This window comes from Thamnophis elegans, chromosome Z (assembly GCF_009769535.1).
Source record: "Thamnophis elegans isolate rThaEle1 chromosome Z, rThaEle1.pri, whole genome shotgun sequence".
Taxonomy (NCBI): domain Eukaryota; kingdom Metazoa; phylum Chordata; class Lepidosauria; order Squamata; family Colubridae; genus Thamnophis; species Thamnophis elegans.
The window spans coordinates 93,820,914-93,835,415 of NC_045558.1; the positions used below are offsets into that span (position 1 = coordinate 93,820,914).

Genomic DNA, 14,502 nt, shown 5'->3' on the forward strand with positions numbered 1-14,502 from the left:
ATTTGTTCTAGCTGAACTCTAGATTTACAAGTACTGTATCTGAGTGATTTGGGTTTGTCTCAAAAGCAATTTGATTACTAATAAACATGGAGGGTGGAGATAAGGTCTCTTTAATTTTTAACTCAGCTGCTGTTGTGTGATACTGAAATTGAGTATCACAATGTATTCTTTTTGAATTAAGTAAGCAGTATTTTTTAAAACCTGATTTTTTTTTTGTGGAGATTAACTGAACTGATGAAATAAGAATAAAATCAAAGAGTCATTCTACAAACATCCAAGGTTAGAAAGAAAACCACTAAGCATAATTAGAAGACATTATCTTTTTTTGTCTCTTGCATTTTGAAGCTTCCAAAAATTATCGAGTGCTTAACGCATTTAGTTGTTCATTTCTGCAGTACTGGAAACAGCAGGAAAAATATTATAGCTGTTGAAATCTGGCCCATAACGTACCTGACACCATTATTATGGAAAAGAAAAAAGTCTGGTTCATTTACCCAGACTGTGAATTGAATTGATAATAATAATAATAACAACAACAACAGCACAATATCAAGACTCAAGTGTAACTGATAATAGAGATAATTTAGATGTGGAGCAATAAGTGGAGAAAAGGAAAGAAATCAGAGAAGTGGATGAGAAACAAGAAGCAAGAGCTGGATTCGTTCTTGAAGAACCAACAGCCAGAGCTGAACTAGCTGAGAAAATAAAGATTCAGATAGAAAACATGGAAAGAATTTGATTACCAAAACTGAATCAAGTTAGTAAAAGAAATTTGGCTAAATTATTGAAGAATGGGAATGAAGCTGCACAGATTATTCAAACAGAAACACTAGATCAAACAGCTAATGTGTGCAGCAGTTTATGTTGCTATTAAAGAATAAGGCTTGAAAATTGAAAACAATATACCAATTAAGGGAAAGCCAAAGTTGAAAATCCTTTTGGAGTTAAAAATAAAGAGAAATTGATTGGATTTAAGTAATTTGAGACAAGGAAACATGAAGAAGAACAAAGAAAATACCCTGATATTTTGGAAGAACTTGTGAGAAAACAAGAAGAAGCACAATGAATGGGAATGCAAAGTGGATAAAACAGGTTGAATGCACTGTAAAAGTGACTAGAGTGGAAAATGCTCATATAAACAAAAACAATATGAGATCAAAGGTAAGTGGAGCAAATACCATAAAGGCAATTAACATCTGGGCAGTGCCTATCATACGATACTCAACTGGAATAATTAGTTGGACGCAGCTAGAACTTGATAAGTTGGAGTGAAACACAAGAAAACCAATGATAATGCGCCATGTTCTGCACCCAAAATGTGATATGTTCAATTGTACTTGCCTAAATCTCAGGGTAGGAGAGAATTTTACAGATGAAACAAACTGTGGAAGAGGGAAAACATGGCTTAAATGACTAAATAAAAACAAAAGAGCTTCTGAAGGAGAACAAGGGAAATCTCTTGAAAATAAGAATATCAAAAGGAAACAATTGAGTATTAAGTTTCTAACTGGAAAAAGAAGTCTATGCATAATCAATACCTGAAGGACATTGAAGGAAAGGTAGATAGAAAGCTAACATGGAGATGATTGAGATCGGGGGGGGGGGGTGCTGAAGAAAGAAACAGAAAGCTTCATTTTGGCTGCCCAAGAACAAGCCCTGCAGACCAATTCCATGAAAGCAAAAACTCAACAGGTCAGTAACAACAGCAAGCATTGCTTATGCAACAAGAAAAATAGTTGCTCATTGCAGTGGATCACTTATCAGTAGTTGCAGCAAAATCTCACAAACTGATTATCTACAATGTCATGATGGAATTGCCAAAATCATACATTGGAAGCTTTGAGTTCGAATGCTGCAAAAATTACTGGGAACACCAAGTTGACGAAGTTCTTGAAAATGAACAGGTCAAAATCTTATGGAACTTTTGAATCCAAACAGACAGACATCTGGCCCACAACACGGCTTATATCACTATTGTGGGAGAAAAAAGTCTGGTTCATTGATATGGCAGTACCAGATGATGCATGAATTGAAGTGAAACCGTTAGAAAAAAATAACAAAATACCGCAATCTGCAAATTGAAGTTGAGCAATTGTGGAGGAAGAAATCAATGGTTGAACCAGTAGTAATAGGAGACTTTGGAGCAATACCCAAAGGGTTGCCTAGATATATGGAAATTTTGAACTTATCAGACCTGAATATTCTGACTTTGAAAAAAAAACAACCACCACCTTATTCAGGACTGCTTATATACTCAGACATTACCTTAATAACTCTTAGGTCCTTGGTTAGGACTTGAATTGTTTAAGTTTTTATAGTTCCAGACTATGAATCAAATTGAAGATTAAATCTTAAACAATAATCATCTTAATATTAATATGATATTAAATAGGTATATGATAAGGAATCAAAAAGCCAGGATCTAAATTTGCTTAAAAACCTGTAAAAGAAAATAAAGATTGAAGTTGAAACATATTGTTTTCTACTCTTAATGACTAAAAATAATGCCAAAGGGTTTAGTTCCTAATCTTGATGTTTGCCTTCCAGCTTGGAAAACTATGTGAAGCAATAGGAGACTGTACAAGTGCTATCAAATTGGACGACACATACATCAAGGCCTATCTAAGAAGAGCACAGTGGTAAGAATGGGCATCTAAATTTGAAGGACAGGAGAATAACCTGATTTAGTAATTTTTTTTAAAAATAGACTGAACAAAAAATGGTGGCAGGCAGATTTATCATTAGAAAGAACAATTCCAAATAATGCTAGGGAAGTCTGGTCTAATAATTTAAGAAGTAGTGAAGATTCAGCTCATTTTTTGATTTGGGGTGTCCTGATATCTAATATTAGCTGAGTGAATTGATTGACTTGGGAAGAATATCAAGGTAGTCCTTATTTAGCGACCTCAGCTGAGGCCAACAATTTCGTTATTAAGCAATGTTTAATGTTCAGCTTTCCTTAGCTATACAGACCTGCAGAGATCATAAATATGAGGATTGAGGACCATGGTGGCTCACATTGTTAGGATGCTGGGTTAACAATTAGCAAGCCTGTGTTCGAGACCTAAGTGTTGCTGTGTAGTGGGGACGAGCGTCCTTCATTCGCTCCAGCTGCTACCAACCTAGCAGTTTGAAAACAAGTAATCGTGAGTAGGTAATTGGATACCACTTCAGTGGATACTTTAATGAGGACATAAGAAGAGCCCCCTATAATGTCACCAGCTAATCCTTTCAACAAAAACAGAATGGGACAGGGCAGAGGATCTTTATATTTGCAAGTGGTTTTTGATGTTTTCCTTTTTGAAAAATTTCTCCATGTACTTCTGCTCTCTCATTTTTACATTTGAGAAGTTTAGAATTATATTCTTGTTTCTGTTCACTTCAGATCTCATTACAAGGTAATTGGTGTTAAAATGCACCAGATCAAAAACTATTCCATGAATTGCTAGATTCAGCTGCATACTCTGCAGTATTATTCAGGTAGTCTAGAAATCAGGTCATGTTGTTCATCATATCAAATTTGATTTTCTGTAAATCACTTTTCTATACAGTACTTTCTGTCCGACTTGGTAGGAACGTAGATATTGCTCAAAGGAGTGATTTTTCATTCCCTTTAGCTCAAATCATTTTCTGATTTTTTTTCTCACTTAATCTGATGTAATTTGTAGCTTGTTTTGAGATTTATAAGGTTAATTATACTTCTGCCTAGTTACATGGACACAGAGCAGTATGAAGATGCTGTGAGAGATTATGAAAAAGTTTACCAGACAGAGAAAACTAAAGGTAAACATAGAGCATTTGCTTCTGGACTTGACTGGCCTTTTCTAATATTTATTGGATAATCCAGGCTACAACTTCTTTTATAGTGACTAGGGATGATAGGTATACTAGCTCAATATTGCTGAAAATCGATCTTAACTATTATTTTCAGACAATTTTATTTGATTTATATCACAATTTTTCACTTAAGAGCTCAAGTCAGCATGCATAGTGCCCGCTCCTGTTTTTCCCCCCAGCAACAGCTCTATGAGGTAGGTTTGTCTGAACGAAAGCAGTTGCACAGGCCTCCATGCCTAAGGCCATTCTACAACCTGGATTATAGCAATTATACCTCATTGGTATAATTTAAAACATAGTAGATCTATTGGGTCATTCTTTCAGAGATACGTACTTATTTACCACTTGCCCACTTCTGTGTACACCCTCCCTGGGCTTATCCATGCCTTCCTCATACTGTCTCACACCCCATGCACCTTTCCTAATCCTCGCCACATCACCTGTGTGCGCTCACGTTCTCGTACATGCACACACACACACACACACACACACACACCATTCCTTTGGACTCCCTTATTCGCTTCCTCATCCAGTAGCAGCCACTTACCTACTTGGCAGCCAACTTGGATTTCCAACTTTCTGCCAGCTTCCCCAATGATGATCACATGACTGTGGCAGCCAAGTTCCAGTTCTACTGGAATTATACATCTCAGGTTTTGGACACATTCTTTAAGTTAACCCATTTGAGGTACGTTGATTCTAAAATGATTACCCTATGATGCACAGTCAGTCAATTAAAGATTACAAATAGACAAATAGGAGATTTTTAATAGTATGTGGTTAGATTCTAGACAAACAGCTGTTGATAGCTTTATCTACAATTAATTTATTCACTTTTAAAAATAAACTAATTTTGGAGCCATCATCTTATCTAATGACAGCAAATCTTATGTATTGTATATTGCCTCAATATGTACTTTATTAGTCCTGAATTTCCTCTTATTTAGCCTGCTTGGAGGAGAAATGCATTTTGTTATGTAATTTGTTCTTGCTAAAAAGTTTTCCCTCTGATATATTATAGAACACAAACAGCTACTCAAGAACTCACAGGTGGAATTGAAAAAGAGTAAAAGGAAAGATTATTACAAGATCCTGGGTGTGGATAAGAATGCCTCTGAAGATGAAATAAAAAAGGCATACCGGAAACGGGCCCTAATGCATCACCCAGGTACAAAAAATCCACAAGACCTATTGCCCCAGTTCCACTGTTAACTCTTCAGAGATTCTCCAACTGAGGGGATTAGAATGTCATGAATGGAATATATTTGATAATGTAAGGTATCTTACTAAGGCTCCTCTGTTGTCTTGTTTGTTTAGTGCGAGAGCTTCCTCTCCCCCTTTTTAACAATGCCCTAGCTTTGATTGGGTGAACAAAGGTGGGATGAGAATATAGGTGTCTCAGAAGACAATATTGCTCGATTTTTGAGCCATTACAGGAATTGTGAGTATCATTGTGCTAGGAGCTTAACTGGTAAAATGGTAATATTCGAAAATATGCATTGGTATGAGTTTTTTTTTTCACCAGCCAGTTCGATACTGTTACAGTAAAGGTCAAGAAGACAGAATAAGTGACTTGAGGACTCCTTTTTCTTTTCCTTCTGACTAAGTTGTAGAGTTCCAACTTCTCTGGAACCGAGGGTGCTCAGCCATGAGTCCTTTCAATAGGAGCAAGAGGAGAATATTCTAAAGTACTGAAGAAGATTGTTTTTCTTTTCTTGTTTAGAAAGTGGCATGATGCAATTTCAATTTTTACAGTTCTATTTAAAATGGAATAATTGCTCCATTGTCATCCTCTACAATTCTCTCAACACAGTTATGCACAATACACTGTAAAACACATGGTTCTGCACCATCCCCTTATTACTGCATGGCATTTATCTAAGCACATTTAAAGAAGTCAAATATAAAATTCCTAATATTTTCACAAAAATATAATATTACAATAAACTTTCAGACCAAAAAGCTATAAAAGTTCCAAAGGATGTAGGAAACTACAGGTAGTTCTCAAGTTATAACAGTTCACTTAGCGATGGTTCAGAGTTACAACATCCACCCCCAAATACTTACAATACAGTACCAAACTTACGAACGTTGCAGCTCCACAACAGTCATTCACCCTTATGATTGACCGCAGAGATGCGGCAACATTCCCCTTGCCTATTCCCTCCCCCCCCCCACACAAACACACACAATCCTGTAACTTACCTTTCAAAGATCTGCAGAGTCAGGGCCATGTGGCAGAAAAGCAGCCATCTTATTCACCTGCTGTCTTCTTTGCAAAATACTTTTGATGTGGAGAACAGAAGCCTGCAAGATAGCTCCCCTGCAGGCCTCCTTTCTCTGTGACAAAAGCTTTGAGCAGAGGGGATAGAAGCCTGCAGGGATGCTAAATCGTGCCCCCAAAGGTTTCTGTCCTCTTTCCAAAAATCTTTTCACATGAAGAATGCAGGCCTGCACAGGCAGCCTCCGCTCTTCATGCCAAAAGGTTTTTGCAAAGAGGATGGAAGCCTTTAGGGGCATGAGATTGCACCCACACAGGCCTCCCTCCCCTTTCCTCAAGGCTCCTTCAAACTCACCGAGGCTGCCTGGCACTCCAAAAGTGGACAGGGTGTCCTATGCAGGCAGCCTTTGTGAGTCAGCCAAGCTGAGCAAGGTGGACTGGTCCCACTCTGCCTCTGCTCTCACCACTCCACTTTTGGAGCGCCCAGGAGCAGAGGAAGAAACCACAGCGGAGAGGCTGGAGAGGCTTGATCATCGAGATCTTCTAAAGGTAAGTGATTCTCCAGAGGCCCAGTGCTAGTCAGACACAGCGGGGCAGGATGGGGGAGGGGGGGGAGAAACATGAGATATCTCAGTGGGTTAGGAGAGGCCTTGGGTGGTCGGAAGCACTAGGCCTTCCTCAAAGTACCCTGAGATACCTCATTTGCAGTTAATGACCTGTGCGTTTGATTATCAAATGCATTGGATAAAGCAGGCAGGGATCATGTTCATTTAACATGATCCAATTAACAAATCCTCAGGTTATGAATGTAATTGACAGGCTCTGTTACATTAGTAACTCAAGGATTACATGTATAGGATTGTAACCTTGACTTGCTCCAGAGTAGAAAATGATATTGCCAATAGAATTGTTAAAAAGAAAAACAAGCATTACTGGGACTAAATCAGTATGGCTTCTGCCAAAAAACATTTACCTCATCAGAGGATCAAAAGCTCCTATCAATGTATAACAAATTGAGCAAGTTTCAGTTATGAAATAACATTATGAAAGATAATAGAGCTGAAATTTAGTTGCTAAATGATGTGATATAATGGAAAAAGAGCAAAAACACTGTGTGGCTATAGGCTTTTCTCCTACTCTTTTTTCTCTCCTTCATCTGGCTTTGAAGGAAAATAGCTATAAGACCCTACCATGCACTTCCCTGTCACTTATGCTGAAACACAATTTTCACTATGTTCTCTGAAGCTACAAGATTGAAGTTTTCCATTTCCACTCAGCACCTGGAATTGTTCACTTTCCTCTTATAGCTGTGGAATCCTGCCACCAATCCCAAATTCTCGACTGTTTTATTCCTAGTATTACTCATTAGCTAATTGGGAATTTGTTTATATTCATTATTCCTGGCCATGAAAAATAAACACAGTAAGAGGAAAAATGGGATATTGAAACTCGGGGGTGGAGATATGCAAATAAAGCTGTTCTAGAGGGTTCGTGGGTGAGTTCAGTACAAGTGCATACATTAATTTCTCAGAATCCACAGATCATTCTTTGTTCCTGTTACTTAGGGATTTGGGGGGGGGGGATCTTTCTCTCTAGTTGCAATTCCCTTGATTTTTTTTTCCTCCTTGATAATGGCACGGTTTTTTTTTTCATTTTCTCCAAATTCTTCATTTATAACACTATGAAGAATTGTTATAATTCCGACCATACAACTGTACGCCACTTATCTTTGTTGCTTCCAAGTTACAATAGCAAGCTGACATTCTCTGCTTGAGATCATAGAAAAATGTCATATATTTGTTGGAATTAACTGGTGTCTACATAGATTAGAAAGTGCAATAAATAATTTTCAGATCATATGTTGCCTGCCCTAAAATATTGACACTAATTACCAATGGCTTTGTAGGAAACAATTTGATTCCTTGGTATTAATCTTGAAAGTTCTAAATAGCTTAAAGTCTAACTACTTGAAGAATCATCATTTCCATTGCAAAACTGTTTGGTTGTTCAGATCCACATGAAAAGTGACTCAGAAAAGGCCTTGTTTTTAACATATTTTCCCTGAGTAATTAGTTAAGTAGAAAGGCAGGAGAAAAATCTAGTAACACAAATCTGCTAAAGTACTTAATAAACTAGTACTTAATAAACTAGTAAATTAAGTTTCTCTTTATACTAAATTTGTATCACTTTGATAAACAGCTTTTTTTTCACCTAGTTATTACAACCAATTATTCTGTCTCATTTCAGTTAGACTTTTTTCCTCTGTCTCTCACTGTCTCATCTATCAACCCCACATCTTAATTTTTCTGGCAGATCGGCATAGTGGAGCAAGTGCTGAAATCCAAAAAGAGGAAGAAAAGAAATTCAAAGAAGTTGGTGAAGCCTTTACCATTCTCTCTGATCCAAAGAAAAAGGCCCGCTATGACAGTGGCCAGGATCTAGAGGAAGATGGCATGAATATGGGAGGTGAGTGATAAAGAGGGTTTTGAATTAGTGACCCTTAAAGTTCGTAGGTGCATAGTTAGGGAATGGGAACAAGGAAGGTCAGCATACTCAGAAGTTTTGAGAGAAGTATTCTACATTTTTTTCTGATGAAAATTATGCAAAATTGAATGTGATTATTCATTTAATGTTCAATAGCATAATCAGAAGATTTGGAGATTGATGGCAAGGCAAACATGAGAAAAAAGAAAATGAATGCTGCAAAATATTATAGAAGCTTTTCAGAACTTTTATGACTGTAAATGTAAATTTAAACAAGAATTCCTTCTCACCTGCTTTTTTTCTTTTCTTCACCTATACTTCCCAATAGATTTTGATGCTAATAATATCTTCAAAGCTTTCTTTGGAACACCTGGAAGTTTTAGTTTTGAAGGTGGGTCATCTTTTACACATCATATGTATATTGAAAAGAAGGAGGTCCTGCTTTTGAATGTCTGTAGGTGTCAATTGAGGCAATGTCTCTTGATCCTTCATTTTGGGACAACTAGGGAACTTATTAAGTTCTGGTCTCAGGAATTCAGTGGAGGCTGTTTCATTCATACAAAACATAGTTCCCACAGGGGACCATAAAATATTTCACTCTCCAGATCCCACTAAAACCAAGAAATATGCTTTAGGGCTTTGTGTGCTGTGCCCAAAGCTTATGTTTTGTGTATTATTTCTAAACATCAATCTCCCTCAAAGAGGGGCTCTTAGATTGTTGGGAGAAGTACACTGACTCTAAACCGCTTAGAAAGGGCTATAAAGCACTGTGAAGCGGTATATAAGTCTAAGTACTATTGCTATTGCTGTGCAATGTAATATGAATAAATAAAACAATATATAAAAAATAGCATTAAATTAGGTTTAAAATTTGTTAAATTATAGACTAATGACAATTAAACATCAAAAGGATAAAAATCCTAAAGTACTATTTAACAGTGGTTCTGACAAGATGGGGAGTGGGCCCTCACAGAGCCAAGTTTGACCCCTTTGCAGATGGCCAAGAGATTGGGGGTTTTATATGCACGATATCAGTTGTGGATTTGTTTGTTTAATCAAGGTTTGATTTGCTAAGAAACCTTACTTCCTCTCCTTGCCAGTCACTCCAAAAACGCATCTGTTCCCATAATAATGATAAATTGTATGTTATATTTCATGCTTTTTCTGAGTGGGCTACAGAATCTGACTTTATTTAAAAGATCTCAATATTGCAACAATTGTTTTGATGCTTTGCTTCCTAATTTGCTAATCTGTATATCTATGTCTTTCAGCTTCTGGACCTGGGAATTTCTTTTTCCAGTTTGGCTAAACTACGGAACAGGTCCATGTCATCTACTGAAATCCACAGTTTCCCTGACCTGCTTCTTTTAATTTCAAGTTTCATCTTCCCTTCATTGCATCTCAGCATTTCTTAGGGCTGTGGCATTTTTTCTGTTGGAAACATCATTTTGTGCTTTAGAGTGTGATGAGAAAACCAGCATTTGAAGGGAAGCTTGTTAATTTTATATGAAAGCGAGAGAAAGGGAGAAAAATCTGTGGATTTCTCCATTAAGTAATTTTAGATTCCTAAGCTGCTGGGACTTCATTCAGGGAATCCTTACATTTTGAAAACTGGATATGCCATGCCTTTATTGGGTTCACAATGTGGGGAAAGTGAAATGAGGTTTTTTTTACTTTGGTTGTATTGTACTGACTGTAGCCATATTGAAACCTTATTTCCAGAAACATTTCAGACACTTGAGAAATACAAAGAAGTTTTACTGAATTATTCCCTGAGTCATTTTTGGAATAAGAGTTGCCTCTTCTCAGCACTTTCTCTTAATATTCCCAGAGTCTCTTTCTTTGAGGAACACTTTATGTTTCCAATTGCTTGAGTACTTCAGGAAAATGGTAAGGGCTGATTTCTTACATGGACATCCCATTTTGATGGTGGCTTCCAGATCAACATATACACTTGATTTCATTGAAAACTCATAAACTCTGAGGTGATTGTCAGGTGTTATGAAGGGTATATGCGTTTGTGTGTATGTGTGTGTGTGTGTTGTTAGATCTACAGTGCATATTTCAAATTTCCACCTCAACATGTGATGTCATGGTTCTTGCATGTACAAGTCCACTCTTAAGTGTTGGAATCTCTTAAAATTAATTGAAATCTCAAAAAGCATTTTTGATGTTGAGAAGATTTTTCAGAATTTAACAATGTGTTGAAAGTTTAAAAGAAGAAATTCAGCATTATTTCAGGGGAAAGAACCCTTATTAGTAACCAGCCACATTGAAGTTCATGTTATTTTTTAAAGTTTTGCTCAATATTAGCCCCATATTGACAGTTAGTAATCTATAATATCATTTCTGCTATGGACAATTAGCTCATTCCTTTTTCCACAATAGTAAAAATCATCAGTAGACTATCATCTCTAACAATTTTCCTGTTGAACCACTTTATATACTAGGTGCAGTTTTCACCATTTTATGGTGAAAATTCTCCTTATAGACTCCCTTAGTTTTCCTCAATTCAGACCACACTCTCTGGGAGATAAGGGAAGCTGAAATCTCAGTACATCTAGGGAAATCAAATTGGGGAAGATTAGCCTGGAAGATCAATATTCCAATGAATGAAATTGTTCAACATAAGAAAGGCGTGGCATTTGCATTACAAATAGGTTTTAGCAACTTTTCTATTTATGAGACCAGGGGAAAAGTTAACAAAGAACCTCAAAAAATGTAATCATTTTAAAACTATTCTTGTGCTGGACTTCTGTTCAATGAAATGTTAAGATATTGATCCAATATGAAACATTGTTTCAAAAGAGGCCCAGATTATGTCCTAGGAATAATCCTCTATTTTTCAAGATACTCAGTTAATGGGTTCTGATAAACTTTAGACTAGCAGTAAGTTAGACTTTGTCTGCATCATTTTCTTTTATAGTTCCCAAATTGAGGTACTCAAAAAATGGTTAAAGAAATTCAGTCTATTGCGTGATGTCCAGGGATTAAATGAGAAACTAAAGCAGGAAGAGAATAAACTCAAGAGTTTGCCTCAGCCAAGATTGCATGCCTATTCTTGGCCAACAAATAGTAAATATTGAATAGTTCAGGATTTTATTGCACAGTCAATTTCTATTGGTAGAATTTATTGTATTTGGTTGAAGGCATATATTTAAAAGAGTTATTTGGTGGAATTGTGTTGTGTCCATTCTCTATTAAAGGTAATGACAAACAGGGTAATTCAGAAACTGGCACAAAAAGCTATGAAATCAACCATCTCCCTCTTCATCACTTTAGGTTGAAAGAAGTTAAAACAACAGCATGTTATCTTCAGAGACTGAGGTGTCAAGAATCAATCCTGGCATCCTGTGAATTTTCTACTTTTAAGATATTCTGGCTCTTTGCAATAATTTAATTTTGAAACTTCACAGAGGATTATAAGAATATTAAGAGTTTCAGTGGATGGCAGCCAGGTTTTCTGATCATCTCTACACAGCTGGGAGTAGTAGTAAGATTTTTTTTTATCAGTTCCAAAAGTCAATGATAAAAGGTTCCTGGACCTTAAAACTGATTGCAACCTAAAAAGTGATGAATGCTGTATTACTTTGCCTTTCTACCTTTTTTATTATCTACCATTCTTCTCATTGCAGTCATTTTTTTTTATCAGTTCCAAAAGTCAATGATAAAAGGTTCCTGGACCTTAAAACTGACTGCAACCTAAAAAGTGATGAATGCTGTATTACTTTGCCTTTCTACCTTTTTTATTATCTACCATTCTTCTCATTGCAGTCATTAAAGTTGTTCTGATACGCTTGCATTATATATTAGGCCATGTATAACATGTTTTTGAAATTCTCCACCCTAGTAACAATCATTTTATAATTTGAATTTGTTTCTTAACTCTCAATATTTTTTTAAATTAGCCAAGCTATCTTTAAGAGGTACCAAAAACTATGTGTGACGGATAAGCAAAGAATTAATTAATTATCTGTCTGAGGCTTGGAGTGTACCTGTAAAGATATACATTGTCAGAATGTTGCAGTGATCATAACAAGGTGAAATGAGACATTAACCTTTTTGGTATTATCCTTATGGAAACTCCCTGAGAATAAAGAATTCTTATAGAGAGGGTCTCAAACATTCTTTTTACTGCTAGTTAGCTTGCCATAGAGGAAGGCATATATTGCTGGCAATCTTAAATAATATCACTTAACCACTTAAAAGTACCACTTTCTCCCATCATATGTGTACACAAAATCTCTAAGCAGAGAACTAAGAGCCAAGACTTTTCTCATGAAGTGATGCATGAGACAATTTCTTTGGTGATGTAGATCAAAAAGCAGCATATTTTAGGGAAACTTGCCATTTTTGCCTATTTTCCTGTACACTTGAACAAGTGTTCTTGCATGCAGTGTCCTCTTTGCTGTACAGTTACATTTGCAAGGAATGCCTGAGCAGAGGACAGGTAGACCAGACAGGTAAACTTCAGGTTCAAGCCACCTAAAGAAAGGCTGTTTGGCAAGGAATTGATAGCATACCATTTTAGACTTCTTAATAATACATCTGTTGCATGTTCTGTTTTTAAAACAGCATCCTGTTCCCTTTACTCTCTCCTGTGGATAGTTTCAGACACATGGATAGCCATAGTGCCCCACTTCAATCTTTTCACTTACAGTATCTAAGGTGAAGATTATTTAAACAAAAAGTGGTGACTGTTCATTAAGCAGGATTCATAATGTGTTTATATGCAGAATTTTGAACCAGACTGAAGCACACCCAATTGCTATTAACTTTATTATAAAATGTATATGATGTACAAAAAATAAACACTCCAGATCTCACTGGTGACTTATGCTTCTTTGAATTGAGTAGACACTGCTGAGACTGTGAGTGTGGAGGCATGATGCTAGATTGAATAATTGGAAGGGGAGAAATCCAAAAATCTGTGGCAGTCGGTGTTAAATTGTAGCTTGTTTGTTTTTTGATAACAAGAGAACTAGACAGGAAGACTACCAATGTTAAAACTGGGAAGAGAACCACAGATTTCGATCATGTACTAGGACTGTTCAATTTCTGTTTTTTTTTTTAAGTGCTTCACAAAGCACAGATCTGTATTTGAATATTTATCTTGGAATCCTTAAAGGAGCCATGCATTTTTCTTGCCTCCTATAGCTGCTTTAGAAGTGCTCTGGCTCTTTTCCTGTGCATGGCTGTTTCGCTTTGGGGTCACCTGGAGACTCATGGAGCACTTCCAGAGCAGCATCCATGAGCATCTTTCATAAGACGAAATGACTGGTGGTAAACTACAGTTAACATCTGTACCCAATTTCAGTCCTTAACCTATAGACCTATGAAAAAGCCCAATCTCTTTTCTGCATATAATCTGAAACTTCAGATTAGCAAAGGCTTGAGTAAAGAGTTCCATATCAATCAGTCTAATGTAAATATCAACACAAATGTTTTCTGCATGTTAATAAATTTATTTCAGTGTATTTTACAGTCACTATGAATCTTAAGTATTTTGTAAAGCAGAACAAGAATTATTGTTTCAAGTTACATCAATCAAAACCATTGAAATGTGCTTCTTTCTTACAGGTTTTTTTAAAAAGCTTTGACCATATTTGAGTTGTATTAACAGTAATTTGATGTTTAAACAACAAATATTTAAGAAATGACACAAATATTTTGCAAATGCAAGTTATATTGTTTCCTGAGCAATAGCACAACCAGCTTTTTCTTGTATAGCTTAAGCATTCAAGAAAAGTAAATGACCCAACCATTCACCTATCTTACTTTATATATTGGATGTTTATAATTCTAAGTTTCAAGTGATGTATGTTTTGTAACTTATTTCATAGCTTTCAATGTATAATAGGTTAACCAGCTCCCATTTTAAACTAGCTCCCATCTAGAGCATATTGAATGTGAGCATATCAAAAGCATAACCAGGAATTACATAGGACAACTATTATTGT

At 36.2% G+C, this 14,502-nt stretch overlaps 1 protein-coding gene across 2 annotated transcripts in view; it reads left to right on the forward strand.

Annotated features, from left to right (window-relative positions):
- Positions 1-14,464, forward strand: part of DNAJC7 (DnaJ heat shock protein family (Hsp40) member C7) — a 34,185-nt gene extending 19,721 nt beyond the window's left edge. For both annotated transcript variants that reach the window (XM_032235430.1, XM_032235431.1), the window contains 6 exons: positions 2,548-2,639; positions 3,710-3,783; positions 4,859-5,005; positions 8,372-8,524; positions 8,871-8,933; positions 9,814-14,464. In XM_032235430.1, the coding sequence (XP_032091321.1) occupies positions 2,548-2,639; positions 3,710-3,783; positions 4,859-5,005; positions 8,372-8,524; positions 8,871-8,933; positions 9,814-9,851 (567 nt within the window). In that variant the 3' untranslated portion in view covers positions 9,852-14,464. The remainder of the gene's footprint in view (positions 1-2,547; positions 2,640-3,709; positions 3,784-4,858; positions 5,006-8,371; positions 8,525-8,870; positions 8,934-9,813) is intronic.
- Positions 14,465-14,502: the final 38 nt, after the last annotated feature.